This window comes from Hetaerina americana, unplaced genomic scaffold, assembly GCF_022747635.1.
Source record: "Hetaerina americana unplaced genomic scaffold, ioHetAmer1.1.p SCAF_1, whole genome shotgun sequence".
NCBI classification, from domain to species: Eukaryota; Metazoa; Arthropoda; class Insecta; order Odonata; family Calopterygidae; genus Hetaerina; species Hetaerina americana.
In genome coordinates, this window is record NW_027286069.1 from 101,871,755 (window position 1) to 101,890,063 (window position 18,309).

Consider the following 18,309-nt stretch of genomic DNA (forward strand, 5'->3'; position numbering starts at 1 on the left):
GGAGGGGGAACACACACGACGATGAGCGTTCGGAGAGACCGTCTGTCATTACAGACCAACTGGTGAGCTCAGTTGACGAATTCGTGAGGAACGATCGGCGCGTCACAATTGATGACATCTGTGAGCATTTTCCCAATGTTTCTCGAACAATTGTTCATGAAATTGTTAAACACCATCTGCATTATGCAAAAATTTGTGCAAGATGGGTCCCTCGCGTATCTCAATGAGCTGGCGGCGAAGGACTATGCAGCAGGAATACAGAAACTTGTCACACGTTATGACAAATGCCTTAATTTGCTTGGAGATTATGTTGAGAAGTAGTTTAAAGTATCCTCTTTCAAATAAAATTTTTTATGTTTGTTAATATTTACTTTTGTGTCTTTATTTCACGAACGGGTACTACTTTCCGGATGACCCTCGTATATTACGAAGCCACCGATTATCAAGAGATCACCCGATGAACCATAGCATTCCAAATTGAGGTAAAAGCTTATCTCCAAATGCTAAAATACGTACCACGCAATTCATTAAAACCCGAAGATTGGTTTAATGGGCGAGGGTAAATCTCACCTACTTAAGTTTTCCAATAACATGCCACTGAGCGTAAACTGTTAAGAAAACTTTTCTTCTCTGCAAAATAAGAGCGAATTAAAATATAATGTAAAATTGTCGTATTAAGCCAAAATAGAAAGACGACAGCCGTTGAAGTCTCTTCGATTGGTGTTCCAAGTAATCGACGACAGCTTACCTTGATATCCGGGCCCGCTGGTTTTCCCCGCTCCGACGCTGCGTACACGATGTAAGAGTCTCCGTCGTAGAATTTCCCGTACTCCTCTTTGGGAACGGGGACGACCGTCATGTTCTGAAAAACGAGAAAAACATACGTGAATTTAAAAAAAAATTAAAGTTAAATTTTCAGGCATATCGTTGTTCTGTAAAGGGGAGTACACGATAAAGCCATGTCGTCCCATTAGCCAGAGGATCCGTTTTTATGAGGCAATTCCGTTTGAGTTTTAAGAATAAAGCTAAGCATTAAGTAGGCTAGAGTCCGCTGATAAATAAACCTGACGCACGAATACATTTTAATAGTTTGGCGACGTTTTTGAACCATGGTATCTCTGTTAGCTTCTCATTTACCACAAAGAACACAAAATTTGCGACCATCAATCAAAACGTACGTATATTTTGGTACAACAAACGTTTTTTTGTACCAGTCTTCCAAGATGATCCTTCGCGGAAAGAACCCTGTTTATCTTCAAATCAAGGCGGAAGCTTTCGCAGCCAAATTCTTGTTATGCCGAAGCTGTGAAACCAGTTTTACTGCGATTATTGAAATAATTGCGAAATAATCAAAATTAGTGTTTTTATTTAAACTATCAATTGGTTTCATGAGGCTCCGCTTGAACCTATTAATTTTATACTACACCACTCTGCGGTTTTTTTTACGAAAATTAGTTCCAATTTAAATAATAACACACTCTAATGTCAAAATAATTTTGTTTTATTACAGAATTAGAATTTTTTGTACATCATAGGCCAATTATTTATAATTTTAAAATTTTTAATAATGGAAATCATGATTTTGGGGTTTCAGCGACTTCTGAAGCCCTCAGCCACGATTTGAATTGACGAGGTTTCAATTCAGTTACCTTGCTGCACGAAATATATCAGGCCTTCCAAGAAAGGTAACAAGAAGTACATATAAAAAGATTTCACAAATGTAGGATAATCCAGACTAAAAGACCTTCCAGACCAATACAACCTCGTATCTTACGTTTTCTCTCGCTCCTCCTCCGTCTGTCTCCCGTTTTCTGCGATTCTTCTGTTGGGCAGAGAGACTTATTGACAAACTAGAGTCGATTTGTAGTCTTAAACTATCTGAGAAAAAGTTAAAGACAGTCTTTGTATCGAACGGAAAGAAAAGTCATGGATGCATATGAATGACATTCATTTAAAGATGTTTACCTTTTTCCAAGAAATCGAATTTCAGCGAATGTACGAGGGTCATCCGGAAAGTAGTACCCGTTCGTGAAATAAAGACACAAAAGTAAATATTAACAAACATAAAAAATTTTATTTGAAAGAGGATACTTTAAACTACTTCTCAACATAATCTCCAAGCAAATTAAGGCATTTGTCATAACGTGTGACAAGTTTCTGTATTCCTGCTGCATAGTCCTTCGCCGCCAGCTCATTGAGATACGCGAGGGACCCATCTTGCACAAATTTTTGCATAATGCAGATGGTGTTTAACAATTTCATGAACAATTGTTCGAGAAACATTGGGAAAATGCTCACAGATGTCATCAATTGTGACGCGCCGATCGTTCCTCACGAATTCGTCAACTGAGCTCACCAGTTGGTCTGTAATGACAGACGGTCTCTCCGAACGCTCATCGTCGTGTGTGTTCCCCCTCCCCATGTTGAAGTTGCGACACCACCGCCGAACAGACGACTCGTCCATTACATTGTCTCCATACACCTCCTTTAATTGGCGATGAATATCACATGGGCGAACGTTTCTTGCATTGAGGAATTTAATCACTGCCCTCACTTCACAACTGGCGGCGTTCTCAATTTTTTTAAACATTGTAAACAATCACAGAAACAACACAGGCAATGCTAGCGTCACGCAACTTGGCTCAGAGAAGGCAGACAAGCCACTGAAGCTATCTGACCTCGTCCAGCGGCTACTCGCGTCGTCAGCACTTCATGCGGCACGAACGGGTACTACTTTCCGGATGACCCTCGTCTCTGAATAAATGTCTATGAAAAGGAAGACAACTGCCAAACAAGGAAGACTGATGTTGACAGCTCCACTTTACCTATCTACTTGTCTGTACCCACCTATCTGGTATAAAATTAGGCTAAAAGTAGTTTTGCGCTAAAAGGAAAGCGAGACAATGAGAGGTAAGATATGTTTTCTCGGCGCACGATTGCGGAGAAATCTTCGTGGGTTTTCCAGCAGGTCAGGGTTTCAGCTTACGACGTTTCGATGACTAATTCCATCATTGCCCTCTGGACTTTGAAGAGGATGACGAACTTAGTCATCGAAACGTCGGCAGTTGAAACCCTGACCTGGTGGAAACAACGCGAAGACTTCACCGCAATAAAAGGTAACTTTCAATTTCATGAAGTAATCATGATTGTGGTGACAATGAAAGATAAATTCAATAGGCTATTAGATAAACTATAAAACTTAGTCTGAATAGCAATTCTCAGCAAAAGAAAAACAAATGATAAATAGAAATTTCGCAAATAATAAAAAATGTATTTCGTAAAGCTTTAAAAATTTCGTCATAAGCGAAGGCTTATAATAAGACGAATAAAATATAAATTTCAAAATAATCCTAAGCAATGCTTCGGTTCCAAGTACACATGAAAGTTCTATGTTGATAGGAAATAAACTATCAACTGTGAATAATTTTCGTGGCCAATTATAATAAAAACAGTTTAAAGGTCAAAAGTTCAGTCGATGGTGTGTGGAAATGAAACATCACTAAGAGATCGCACACAAAGGGAAATTCCACCAATGAAATATTATGAAAGATTAATGGTCGTTCTTCAATGGGCCTTTAGTCTCTCAAGCCCAAGACTTGCGTTATTTCATAGCTGAGGGAATGAAGTCTCGAGTTTTAAGACTCGGCAGAAAATGGTCATAGTTTTCTTTTTAGGCTAGAGACTAAAGACCATCTCCGTTGAAGCCAATCAGCGGCAACCAACTGTGTTTTTAGTGTACGGATTATTCGCGAGAATCAGCTACTAGATTTGAGACTCGATACTAAAGGCATACTGCTCAATGGTCTTAAGGCGTACTAGCGATAAAATGAACGTGCAAGATAAACATACTGAAGTTTCAAATATTAGCGTCGGCTTACATACAGGATAAGGTAGGATAAGGCCCATATTGAAATTATAACAAAAATAGTCGATAGATGAGATCAAGATGCTACTATATTATATAACATGATGCGCAAACACATTTTTTTAGAATTTATTTTGAAACTTTCATTGATGGTCACGAAGAAAACTAGAAAATAGTTTTTCTTGATCGTAGGGTTTTACAACGGTTACTTATGTTTCGAATTTTACACTGTATTTTAAATTGTTGGTTCAACGCTTCCCAGTTGTTGATCAGTGTCAAGTAACCGTCTTCATGAACTAAGTTATCTTAGCTGATATTCTACTGCCTTAACATTCAAGAAAGAAAAATAATAAGGAGAAAGAGGAACAATAGAGTAGAAAGCAGGAACCAACACTTTGATCCGGAGGAATCTCACTACAGTGGGAGGAAAAGATGAAGACCGAGACTGTTGGAGAAGATCGAATGATCTGTTAACGGAGAATAAAGAGGAATACTATGGGTATTTAATACGCCAAAAAGGGAGGGATATTGGAACTATGAAGATCTTCAATAAGGAAATAGTTTAAGGTAAAATTTTAATGCTATTCATCAAGTACATACTGGATACTTCTGGTGTGTGAATTATGTCACAAGTAAATGTCCAAAACCCCCCTGCAAATGATTAGACTACCGATCATAAAAAATCCATTGTTTTTCAAGGTCATTTATTTATTATAAGCAGTAGTCTACCGGGTTAGGGTGGGTTTTTGATGTGCCTTAGCACTACACTGGTTTAAGTCCTCATTTACAGAAAGTAAAACGTCCTGAGTAGATATCACTGTAACCTGTACTTTCTTTATAACTGCGTGCTTTCTATCACCATTGATTTAAATAAAAATACCTATTCCTTTCCTCTATCTACCTGGGTTTCCCAGCATCCTCCCCTCTATTATCGCTTTCGGCTTCCCATTACAGCTCAGTATTTCCTACATCCACTTGCCCTGCCTTCTTCGACTTTTTCCCAACAGCCGTCCCTCTTCCTCTGCCATGCCTAGAACTACCTATGTTTTCCTTTTCGTAAATTTAATTTGATCCATCCACACCCACATCTCAAAAGCCATCAATAATGCCATATCATTGATATAATAATTCTCTTTGAAATCGTTGTATAAACGCGGAAAACCTAAAAATACGAAAACTTTCTGCACAGTCACTTTCTTTCTGAATGCCGAACATATTTCGATTCGGAGCATTTATATGTATATCAAACAAGTTTTTATGGTCGTGATTTATTGCCGAAGTCAACCCGAGACTGCATTAAATTAAAAATTATCTATAATCTTTTTCTGAAAGAATTATTATCATTGCTGCCATAATGACTCCATCAGTCACCAAGGGAAAGGCGCAACGAAAATGGCATATTTATAACACGGTACACGAGTAATAAAATACATATCAAACAAAGATACGTGAAATATGACAAGGTGACAGACATACTATATACGATTAACCACGATCTGAGTCTACGGAATATTTTTGAGCTGAAAAGAGAACAAGTGAAAAGTGAGGCATGGATCATCGGCCACGATTAAAACAAATGTTTCTCATGAATTTAATAATTGCGTTACCTTAGGAAGTCAATATCATCAGTGCTGGACAAATTTGATTCATATGCCCATTTCGATCCCCATGAGGAATGAAGTTCATTTTCATTGCTGCCTTGAACTCTATATTGTAGCAATTTAACTGGACCTGTCACCAACCGTTCAATATCAGAGGAAATGGATTCAGAAATATCATGCAGTTTTCATATATCACAAACATGCGGGCACAGTACGCTTCTCACAGACGCGAAGGAGCGGCCCGAGGCCTGAATAGTGTCAACCAGAAACTCCTGTACCACCAAATGAATTAACAGCTCCCCCTAATTTCAAACCTCCTCCCAGCAGACCAAAGTTGCGATTTTAGAACTCTCTCGCTCCCTCTTCTCCGTAATCGAAAAAGCCGTTTGTCCTCAAACATTTTTAACAATTCAACTTCTGTTTTTCATTCACAAATGTTTTCAAGAATGCTCATATACGAATGATATTTAACAATGGTGACCATGTCGTGTCAATAAATTTACTTGTATTGTTCGATATTAAAAATAAATATTTTTATTTCATCCCTCTGCCTGATTATCGTTTAACACCAAAGTTAAGACATAAATAATAGACGTAATACCGCTGTGATATCACGAGAAAATATTACAAGGAAGAAGAAATACCCTAGTCTCACATGAGTGAAGGTACTCTGAAGAATATACGGAAGAAGTGAACAGTCGCACGGACGTGGAATTGTTTAGGCAACGATCGCATTGATTTCATTCCGCTTTTACTGAGGTCTAGCACAAAACTAGAATGCAAGCAACCATCTGCGATAGGAAGGAGGGACGATGAGATGACCTCTTAAATTAATGAGGGCACAGCGGAAATCATGGAGGAATCGGTGGGTAGGAGAGACATTCCTGCTGGGAGATGGTTCGAATGCTTGGATCGCATTAAATGGCTATACGGGAATGTTGAGGTCGTCTCACACAGCCCGAAAGACCAGTGACATTGTTTAGCAGCATTCCATTAAATATATTTATTCCAGTTAAAAAATAATATCATCATGCCACGTAAAGAAAATAGCGTTATTGATGCGTAATCATCCAATTCTGGTTACATCTATCGTGGCCTTGAAACTAGGTAGTGAGATTCCGGTCACGTCTTCTGAAAAAGGAATAAAATAAACGAAGATAACAGAAGCGTAAGTGGGCTGAGCGTTTATCAAGTTTGAGAGACGGGATACGGTGAAAATTTGAAAATTCCAATTTACATAGTGTATAAGTCTCACCCGAGCATTTTAATGATGTTCGAGAAAGAAACATCGGGATCAATAAGGAATGTGAAAAAAATAATTGGTGTGCGGAGATGTAATGGAAATTACATGTTCATGTCTGCTGCTCGCATCAGCGCCACTGTTTTGAATTTAAAAAAAAGGAATAATGCGGCAATTACGACAGGTGTTGAATTAAGGCGAGAAGGAATTGAGGCAATATTTAAAACGGTAAATGTGCTTGAAAAATTGAACGATTGACACAGTTTTCAACGGGAAAGGAATGCGCAAGGGCTGATGTGAGTTAGTTAGCGGAATTCTTTTCCATGCGCAAAGAATTATTTACTGAAATTCAGAGTTTTCTTACGAGAAATGGCAAACAAGTATGGTCAGTTTTAAATACGTTCAATGGAGAGGAACAGCGCGCGAAAGATTTACGCTGAAGGTTAAGTCGCGCACAGTAAGTTGTCCCCGGGTGTTCTTCGACCAAACCTAAATTATATACAATTACATGTGTTTCATGTGCCAGATATGTGAAAGTAAATATATTGGGATTACCATCGGTAGGAGGTGGCCTCCTTCGCCATAATAATATGGGGTTCATATATGGCTATATGATCAAGTTTAATTGAATGCCTATTCTAAACAAATCTTCTATTAAATAGAAATAATTCTGCTAGGGATCCCAAGGAAAAAAGAGAGAAATGATGCGTTTAAATTCAATGAAATTTATTTTTTTAGAAATGAAGTTTTGTACGCTGCGATCAAGAATGTTTCAATGTTCTATTTTTTATTACTACTTATGCTGATACTAATTACTTATTTTCTGGTTTCCAAATTGCTTGAACATGAATCGGATTTGGATGCAGGAGTATTGAAAATCCACACATCGCAAGCAAAAATATATTTCCACAACCCAAATTCGTCTATTAGAACGGAGTAGAAGGAAATATCGATGTATCAAACATTGAAGTCAAAATTCTCAATGAGTTCGGAAAGCATTGAAACTATGCTTTTCTTTCCGCATTATTATGAGTTTTCGAGCATTTAAAGTGTCTTTTGAAAACTAGCATTATTTTGTCATTGTTTCGATGTATAGTATTTCTGAGGTTAAAAGTGGTTCATACAGGTTCCTATTAAAAACAAATCATATACAATGAAAAAAGATTTAGCAGCAGTTGTTTTTGTCAATGGATATGACCGTCAGATAAGGTCATATGCGCCCATTAGGTACAGGTGGGTAATTTTGTTGAAGATAATTTTCAGGACACGATTGAAGTGTGGAGATAAAGTTTTGTTTATTACAGTTACGCAAATGTAGTGGGTTTAATAAATGAAACTAAAAATTCAAGGGAATCTGAGAAGTTGAAAATACAATCATTATTATATACGCGAAACGTTAATTTAGAACTCCGAGAATACTATTTTCTGTAGACTATAAATTATATATTTAGGATTGAATACGAGAGTTACACACAAATGAATGAATTGATATTCGTTCATTCTAAATATATACAGGTATATTAATCTGAGAGTTCACAAATGGAAAGTTCATAAAAAGAAGTTGACAGTTAAGTTAGGCACGACTTGAGGATGAAGATGCGAGAAAATAGTATAATGAGTCACGGATCACGGAGGAGCGTCCATATACCGTATTATAGCTGCTAATCGAAACGTGGCTCATGTACAAATTGCGTTAAATTAATATCGGGAATTTGAGTTTTTGGAAAGAATTTCATTTATTCCTCTATATCAATGTCATCCATTCGAAGTAGTCTCCATTAGGTATTATACATTTACAAGTGCTTTCCAATTCGATTTGTTCAATTCTGGAGACACTTCTGGAACACTAGTATATTTAGTATTTTTTACTAAATATTTAGTCTTTTAGCTCTCCCAGCGATGCGTATTTAACTTTAGGACGGAAACGCTATTTCTTTCACCCTATTCTGGTAACGTTGGGTGACAATTTTCAAAAATTCGTATCTCACGCCCATCATAACTATGAGAGTCATATGGGGGCTCATTTTTTTCGTTTTTTAATGTAAAATCACGTGACATTGATTGACATGAATTATGGTAAAGGGCCCATGTCGCAAACGTAAGCCTTTTTCGTTTGGCGCGAGATTTCAACCCGCTATGGTGTATTTTTTCACCCCCATTACCGTTCCGGGCTAATCTCATCTATGCTTGTAAAAAGACGGGCCTTTAAGGTTCTCTTTATTTTTGGGAGTACAAAAAATTCACAAGGGACCATGTCTGGCGAATATGAAGGATGGGAAAACATCTCAGTGCTATTTCCGGCAAAAAATTACGAACAAGAAGTGAGTAGTGTGAGCAGGTGCGTTATCTTGGTGGTGCAATAGCCATGCATTTTTTCGCCACAAATACGGGCGTTTTTCTTCGTATTGCGTCACGCAAATGGCGTTGAACTTGTAAGTAGTCCTCTAAATTGATCGTTTGACCTTGTTGGAGGATAGAAATTTACTAAAAAATGTCTGCGGTATCTGGGACAATTGCTTCTTGCCAGTTTTTTTATCAAGTTCTACTTTTTATTTTTTTTTTGTAAATCGGTAAGAGGTTAACATGTGATATACATCGAAAAAGATGTGATAAAAATAGGAAAATATTTGATAAAATAGGAAAACAATTTTTGTTGCGAGTACCCACGATAAGAGGCAGTGGGATTTTTAGTCTCCACATCAGAGTGGCGTATACTTTTGACGAAAATATGTGACGCTTCATGCGCCCTCATTCGTCATTGATACTCGTGCAGCGAAAGAGAGGAAGGTGACTCTGCCCACGTATAGTTACATAAAGATAAATATTATCCGAATATTTTTTTAAGTTTGTATGCTGATTAAAATTTCAGAAAAGCACATAAATCGTCATCATCAAAAGACAAACAAATTTTCAATTCTATCATACAATATAATATTGCAACATGATATTACTGACAGCAAACGACACTACTACACATAGCAGGGCTAAAAAAATATGAACATCAAGACATTCCGCTTCCACGCCCCATTTCGGAGATCTCTCTTCTCATTTCTAGGTTACGCTCAAGAAATAAAAAGATAGTGATCAATTAATTATAATTAAAATTGAACGGCCATTAAGTGATCAATTAATTGAACTTGATATGATCAATCGCACGGACAATTGAGTGAGTCAAGAGTTGAAGGATATGAGCTTGAGTGGAAATAAATGAGAGCGTTAGAAGTGAAATCTTTGTGATCCTGAGAAAATTGATGCTGAGGGAGTAGAGCAGGGAAAATTCTACGAATAATAAGAAATTCTGCAGTCAAATCACTAAAAATCAAAATAAAACATAAATAATGCAATTTAGAATATATATATATATATATATATATATATATATATATATATTTATATATTCGTCAGTAATTGGGATAATTGGACTATAATTATTCCTATTACCGGTAATTATTGTTTCATGTCATTGGACCTCCCGATTTTAACTTCTTAACTTTATTTGTCACCCTCACCCTCGGTGAATTTCGGGTGTATAATAAAGAAAGTATTTTTCAACCGGTTCCTTCATCTTTCAGAGCTACTGAAAACTATTAAAAAATGGAATTTTTAATTGAGCCCGTAACCGGATTTGTATTATAAGTTGATAAAACGTCATATACTCATGATCAAATTATGTTTCACTCCATAGGCATAATACTAAAATAATAATGAATAAATAAATATGCGATCATTTCTAATTCAGCCATCGCTTGGGAAGTAATCGGTCACTTCCCTTTACGATTCATGTCTAATAGTGCTATCGACTTTAATAACAGTTATAATTGCTTGTAATGAATTTCTTCTCAGTGAATTAAATTCTAATTTATCGCGATTAAATGTATTCGGTACTTCTGCCAACTCTAATACACAAGCACCCATCTCATTTTTCTTAAATCTTACGATTTACCCATCAGTGGCACCTTAATTTATAATTTTTATCCTATCGCTATGAATTTCCAGTCCCACTCAACCACGTGCATTGAATTGATTGCAACTATGGGTTGTGTCGAGGGCATGTTAAGGCATTTCAGAATTCATCAAGGGAAAGGAGAGTGAACCGGATTCGGGGCCCTGAACTGACGAGGAAGGAACTTCAATGAATAAGACACATTCACGTATTAATTAATTGAGTATAACCAAGCCTAATGAAAAATTCATTCACTCCATCATCTAAAAACTTTCAGGATAGCAATGGACGACTAGTTGGAAAGGAATAACAATTATTTTCTCTTTTATAAAATATATTCTATGTAAAAATTCTATACTTAAATCACAAAACAGATCGTTATCGAGCACTGTGAAACAATCATTTAGCAAAAACTAAGGGCACTGTAATAGGAACGTTCCGATGACGGTGTGATATGACCACATAGTGAAATGATATTTGCTTATATTTTAAATAATAATAATTTAAATTATTCGTACCTATATTTTTAGTAAAAATAATAACAGAAATCGAAATAAGAATGGGAAAACGTTTTAGTATGGCAGAGGCCATAATAAATCTTCCGTAAATATCCTACGTCAAATAAAAGGAGCGTTCACATAATGACAGTGTTTGTTTTCGTAGGTTACCATTTGCAATAAAGATTAATTGGAGATAAATAATGGATAAAGACATTAAGTTAAAAAGTAATAACTCTTGGTTAAGAAAGCCATAAATCATAATTAGAAGTTATTGAACGTTGATTTTTGCCAGGAGTGACATAAATGCAGCGAGAAATATTTATCTCTTGGCCTTGTTCCCAAACAGCGAAAGTCGAAAATTAGCACATAGCTCTAACGATAGCCAAAACGTTGGGGTACCGACCATGACACATAAGAGCGTGAGTATGGTAAATAAGGTAATAGAGATTAGAGGGTAATAACCGCAGCTAGTCACAAAGCTGAAACTTTGAGAAGGTTTTCTCACGATGTACACAACTACAACTTCCTTTTAAATAAATAACCAAGAAGATAAACAGGTGGTATCCTACTTACCTGACAAATAACCAAGAAGATAGACAGTGGTCTCGGCATTTATGATGCTGTCTTCGGTCTGAGCGGCGCATGTATTCAAAGATATTTCCCTCATTCTCAATCCCCGCACACATTTTAATGGGACCCCTCCAAACCGAATGTTTCAGGCGTGATCTATCCGTTTCGATGCTGAAACATTTGACTCTCGGACAGAACGTGTAGCACTCGAAGAGTGATCTACATTGTAAAATGCATAATAAATACATATAATTACCTATCCCCAATTGATTTTGGGTGTCTTTTATTTTTATTGCTGGTAATTACTTTTAAGTGACTTAACGATCAACTCTTGCATTTTATTTGCAAAATCATCAATGGTTTGAAGATAATAATGTAAATTAATATATAGAAAAGAACAATTTCAATTTCTTTTTATTTGAATTTCTATATTCAGCATTTATTAAAAATAATGGCTGATTGGAAATAGGCCTATAGTTTATTCGAGCATATGGGCTTAATATGGATAGCCCATGCTTCCGATGTGCCTTATATCTTTACTCCTTTGACCTAATATGAACGAATTCATATTAGGTCAAAGGAGTCATCAAGTGCCATGGCACACTCTTAGCCATGCATATTCTTCACGATTTGAAATGTTTGGCATACAAATTTAGTTTTTGGAAGCAAGAAAAATTCATCATGCCTTAGCATGAACATTAAAAAAACAAGGCAATACGTTACTGATTGTAGATCCATTTTCTACATTATACTAGTATGTATAAAGACTTGGATTATCACCGATACCCGAATTATGCATTTTATAATTTAGAGTACTCTTCGTGTGCTACACCTTCCGTCCGAGAGACAAATGTTCCAGCATCGAAACGGACAGATCGCGCCTGAAATAGTCTGTTCCAAGTTGTCCCATTAAAATGTGTGCGGAGATTGAGAATGAGGGAAAATTTCTTTGAATTCATGCGCCACTCAGACCGAAGGCAGCATCAAAAATGCCGAGACCACTGATGTCCTTCCCAGATCATTTCTGCGACGTGCATTGCCCATTCCGTTCCATATCGCGAGGCTTGCAAATTTGGGCTCTGCCGCACTCATGCTTAGGCATTTCAGAATTCATCGAGGGAAAGGAGAGTGAACCGGATTCGGATTCTCGGAATGGACAGAAAAATTATTCCCCTTTAAAAAAAGAGGTCTGTCGGGGATCGTAAAAACGACCAGCCACTTTTTTGAACTCTCTTAAGTTTTGAAAAATAACGAAGCGAGGAGAGATTCAACGGTCGAAAAATCATCATACATCGAAAACCTCAATAGTTAAATGGAATCAATTCTAATTTTCATCGACACTGTGGAATTTAAGGATCGAAAAATTTGGAAGCCAATAAATTTAAAAGATTTTCGTATCGTATTGGAGATTGATTGCCCATGAATTCGGCACTACTTCTAGTATACGTTCAGAAATAAAGGTATGTCAAAAACTTGAGCATTTTCAGCCACAAAATTTCTTAACCATAATGCCAATAGAGGGTATTCCCCAGGTGATGACTGATAATGAAATAACTGTATTTTATCGGATATCCTTTCTAAAAAGATTATTTTAACAAATCAAGAGTGGTAAGTATTACCATTATTTCGTTGATACTCTCCAACTTAATTTATCTCGGATTTGGATAAATCATAGAATAAATCAAAATCGGCGGTAAATATTGAGATGTGTGTGCTTGAGGTCAACATCAATTGAAACTGATGAAGGAGTTTTGCATGACGGTGTTCTCTATCGTATGCTGTTTAAAATTTCCGCTAGGAATACTTTCTGACTGTAAAACAAAGCCGCGCCCATGCCTAGCTGAGATGAGAGTACGATTTAAAAAAATTCTCTTGATGCAGATTACGTTTACCATAAGATTTGGTGAGTAAGACATGGTATCTGATGAAGACGCTTTTAAAATACTGTTTAAATATCTCTCATCTTCGCTATAGTTATTCTGTTGTTTTTCTTAAAGGGCTTTTGGGACGTGTGTTGAGATATTTTTAAGGGACGAATTCCTTTAAACCGGCTTTTCCCTCGAAAACATTCGTTCTGCGGGGTGGCGAAGAAGGCAAGCGATGCAAAAATTACAAATGGACCGAGAGTTCTTCTAACTCATTATTATCTATCTCCATTTTGCGATAGCCAGTCAGCATACGCACACGCCACTTTATCTTTCATATACTTTCGTCATTACATTGAATTGAAGTCAAGAGCAAGTAAATAATGTCTTCAGATAGATAATGCGACCGATATGATATTGTGTGAAACATCCTTAAGACCTTAAAGGAAAGAAATATGACCGTGCAAATGACAAATTCAGCGGTGAATGAAGATACGAAAGTTAATAGATCGTTACCTCGAACAGTAGGAACGAGCCGAGCCTATTCCTAATAACGTATCGATGACGAGATGTGATTATGTCCCTTACACAATGTGGGTTTAGAGCGCATTTCGCAGTCACCAAACATTCATAATTCTTCGCGTTATCTCTTACTTCAAACTAAGACCTAAATCCATTGATTTTTCCGGCAGATAAGCAATATGCACTCATAGAGCTAAAACAAAATTCTCCCTACCGGTCAGATTGAACGCCCACTCATCTATTTTCTGGTTATCATTGCTGACGTGATACGGTCAACCCCTAAATCCGCATTGCATGCATTTTCAGGCGTAAACCATAAGCTGAATTGTGATAACACTGATAATTTCCCCCGCATTTGACGAAAAATAAGTTAAATCGATTTCTTTTTACTGCTGTGATGGTTCTGAAATCTTGTATTTCTTTTTCATATCTTTTGGCTCCTTCGCTCCACCGGCGTTCATGGGAACAGCAGACTGTTTCTTGCAATTACTTGTGGGTCAGCAAGCTACTTGGGTAATACAGTTCCAGCTCGAATGATAAAGGGACTCGAATACTGACAATTGCCATGGAGGTACTTCAGAACGGTAAATCGCAAATAAAAATACCTGGAGGATATGGAGCCCGAAACTTTTGGAAATGTCCCTCATTGGGAGTATTTTACCACCGATGGAAATCAGGTCGGTGGAAAAGGTGGTCGGGATGAAATGCTCGGTTCTGATGATCATTATGGCCAAGGAAAATAGGGAAAGAATAAGGAAAAGATAAAGAGTTGTTTTTATAATTGTTCTAGCCCATATCGTCCAAGGAAATAGTTCTGAGGTAGGTTCAATGATGAAATACTAGGAACAAGTTATGGAGGTTTTTTTATGATGGCAAATGTATAAAAATACGGCAATTTAGAGTGGCAGAGTTGTATTTGGAATTCTGTGAAGATGTCATGCATAAACTTGGAATGGGCTATAAGCAGGCGTATAATCAAATGATAATTCAGCAATATCAAAATGGACGTGAGGTTTCACGGAAAGATTTCAATAATTTTAAGCGTATGTGGGCAATATACAAGCAAAATAGCTACACAAGCGAATATATAAGTTGAAACATTAATCACCAAATTTTTATTGATACCTCCAGACACCTCTTCATACCGTGTGATAGAGTAATTGGCGAAATAATAAATATTTCATGAGGTTCGCCAAATGATCGCAATTCAAGCTCCAATTACATTAATAAATGTAATAACCACATTTAGAATATCATGCAATTATTTAGTGACAATAAGAGTTTTGGACCACTGGATTGTTCCTATAAAACCCATGGTGACTAGTACACGTACACAGGAATTTTTATTCTTTAAGTAATATTGCTGGTGTGCCATCGGAGGCCCCTGCTGTCACAATTGTAAATGAAAAATTGAACATATTAAAAATTATCCTGAACTCTGGAAAATTGTATATCCCGTGTCAGCACTTTCAAAATATTTTGCAAATATAAATTAATCCATAGTTTGACGCTTGATTTTACTAATATATCCTGTAAGAAAATAGTCCGAATGTGGGCTCATCAGATTCGATGGAGAAAATATTGTACATCGACTCCGCTACGACCGTATTCGACCATCTTCGTCCTTTAAAATATAACGCTTCATTTTTGGTACCCATTTTGTAAAAAAATATTATGCATTGAAGTTTGCTGTTTTAAAAGATAATTATACTAAAAGATATTTAATTATTTATTACTCCAGTGGTTCTCAATTAATATTTTTTCATTGGCTCCCAACTAGCCCCCGGGTCCAGATCAAAGGCTAAAAACGTGGATTTGACACTTGTTGTTGGACAATTGTGGGGACCACCAGGCTAAATTAATGTATAGGAAAATAAAAACAGCGGAGCAGACCGTAGCAAATTAATCGTTTAATGGCGAATGGTCACAGGTAAAAGGCGGTCAAGTGGAAGTTAACGTTCAAGGCACTGAATCAGCCACGATAGGTTCAAACTTGAGTTCATACTACGCAGCGGGGTATCCTCCATGGTGACTCTTGTCGTGTTTACTTGTTTGCGAAGGTTCGCAATTCCCAGAGCTTGTCACCGGCAGAGTTCTAGCTAGCTGTATAATATCACAATAATTGATACGCGGCTGAAGATGTTGAAGTCAATCATGGAGTAACAGAGACCTACGCGGAAGGACATGCGTAGAGAATGGGCGGAAGCCTGCCTTTGTTCTGTTACACAGTTTGTAAAGGTAAACCTTGACTGTGATATATGTCATAATGGAATAAAAAGATAACCATTCAAGAAATTTTAACCTTTTTGAATGGTTTGCGACGATTACTTTATTATATCAAAACTTCTAGCAAGTATAGCTGAGACAGTAGTATGGCATGAAATCATTTAATAGGAAGATAAGGGACAAAACCCATAGTGCAAATAATGGCGAGTTTCTGATTAGTTGGCGAAATGGTAATAATAGAATGCAATGGTACTTTTGCAGTCATCAAACCTAGACAGATGTGTTTACAGCAGCTCCAAAGAGGTTGAAAGAGGGTTTGCAGCCCCTTTAAAAAAAACTATCTTATTGATAGGAAGACAAGAGACAAAACATATAGTGCAAATAATGGTGAGTTTCTGATAAGTTGGCGAAGTTTCGCGAAAAGGTGACCGAAAGTTACATTAAAAAACCGCCAAGTCTGACATTATAACACGCGACCGCCAATAAAGAACAAGAAGTTATGAGTAAGAGGGAATTATTCTTTGGGCCAACCGCGCAAGCTGGCAGTGAGCTGAGCAACGGGACCAAAGGGGCGAAAGGTCAAAGCAGTCGGAGGAAGACAACAAAAAAGAAACGCATGTGCGACACCTCCGCGACGCCGACAACACGGCAGCAGCTGCGGCGACGAACAGGAATCGGATACCGTTTCCCCCTTCAAACCCCGGCCCTCTCCCAACTCACCTCGATGCGCCAAATGAAGAAGGCCGATGAGGTCTTCGGGACGGCCTTGAAGGCCGGGTCCGCGGCCACGGGGGCCCCGGCGGAGACGGCAGACATCCTCCTTACTCGATCCCCTTTCCTTCCTTCCTTTCCTCACTCTGTCTCCCTTTCACTCTCGCCTCCTTCGCCGGCTCGCTTCTCGCGTCCGCCTCACTCGCCAAGGCAGGGAGGAACAAGGAAGAGGGCGCTGGCGCAGGCCTCCACTCTCGACGATGACCGCGGGACGACGAAATCGGAAGGGAAAGGCTCCCGTCGGGGGCAAGCGGGCGGAGCAGGGCGGCTCGGTGGAGGACCGGTATGGAGGGGGTGAATATGTGGGCGGGGGCAGGAGGGTGGGGAACCCGAGGGCTCAAGTGGTGGGAGGGAAATTGAGGCGCCTAAGAGAGCGACGTGGTGCCGGGGGGGGGGGAAAGGGAGGATGTGGGTGGGTGGGTATGCCGGGGTTAATCTATCGGGTGCGGGAGAGGGGTGGCTGATTGGCGGCTGGAGGGGAGGGTGCGTGGGAGGGATGGGGGCTCACCTGGGATGATAGTCGCCCCCCGCGTTCGCTATCTCCCCCTCGCCAGGGAGGGAGACCCTCTCGCCTGCAGAACACACGTGTCGCCTCGGGAACCCGCCGCCTCTAGCCCCGTCTGAAATGGAATTTATAACGGAAATATCAGACGTGTTCCGTATCCTTTGTTCCGAAGATTTTATAAAGGGACGCTTGGTGACTAATTGTCGTTGCCGGCATTTACGAACGGGCCACGGTAGGGATGTAGGGAGGTTGCTCTCCCTGGGAGGGGGAGTGGAAAGAAGGGGAGGAGGGATTTGCGCACTTGTGGCACGCGCGGAGCCGCGAGTCAAAGAGTTTGCGGTTTAGAGAGATTTGTATTCTGTCCGCAGGATAGTTTCGAGATGAAAGCGTTTTCCCCTGTCGCGCATACTATGGAGTGTCTGTAAGTCGTTGAAAAAAAGCAAGGTTTCTAGAACACGAGGATGGGAATCCAGGAAATAAAGTTGCACAGAAAGGTAAAAACATGGTAGGAAACATCATCAAGGAAGTAGCGAAGCGAAGGAAAGTCACGGAAAATGAACTCATGTTGGGTTAGCTAACTTGGTTAAGACGCCGTCTAGAACGAGATATTTTAGTTTAATCCTCTCTGTTGCCATTTCTCTATTTCTCCAATGTGCCTGCTTTAAAAAAAGTGAGATTTTTACTTCGGTGTCTATAAATTA

General features: G+C 38.5%; 1 protein-coding gene across 1 annotated transcript in view; it reads right to left on the reverse strand.

Annotated features, from left to right (window-relative positions):
- Positions 1–17,491, reverse strand: part of LOC139686829 (advillin-like) — a 38,121-nt gene extending 20,630 nt beyond the window's left edge. Inside the window, exons 1-2 of the mRNA XM_071583907.1 lie at positions 17,053–17,491; positions 749–862 (exon numbers count right to left, since the gene is read on the reverse strand). Coding sequence (XP_071440008.1) covers positions 749–862; positions 17,053–17,148 — 210 coding nt within the window. The 5' untranslated portion in view covers positions 17,149–17,491. The remainder of the gene's footprint in view (positions 1–748; positions 863–17,052) is intronic.
- Positions 17,492–18,309: the final 818 nt, after the last annotated feature.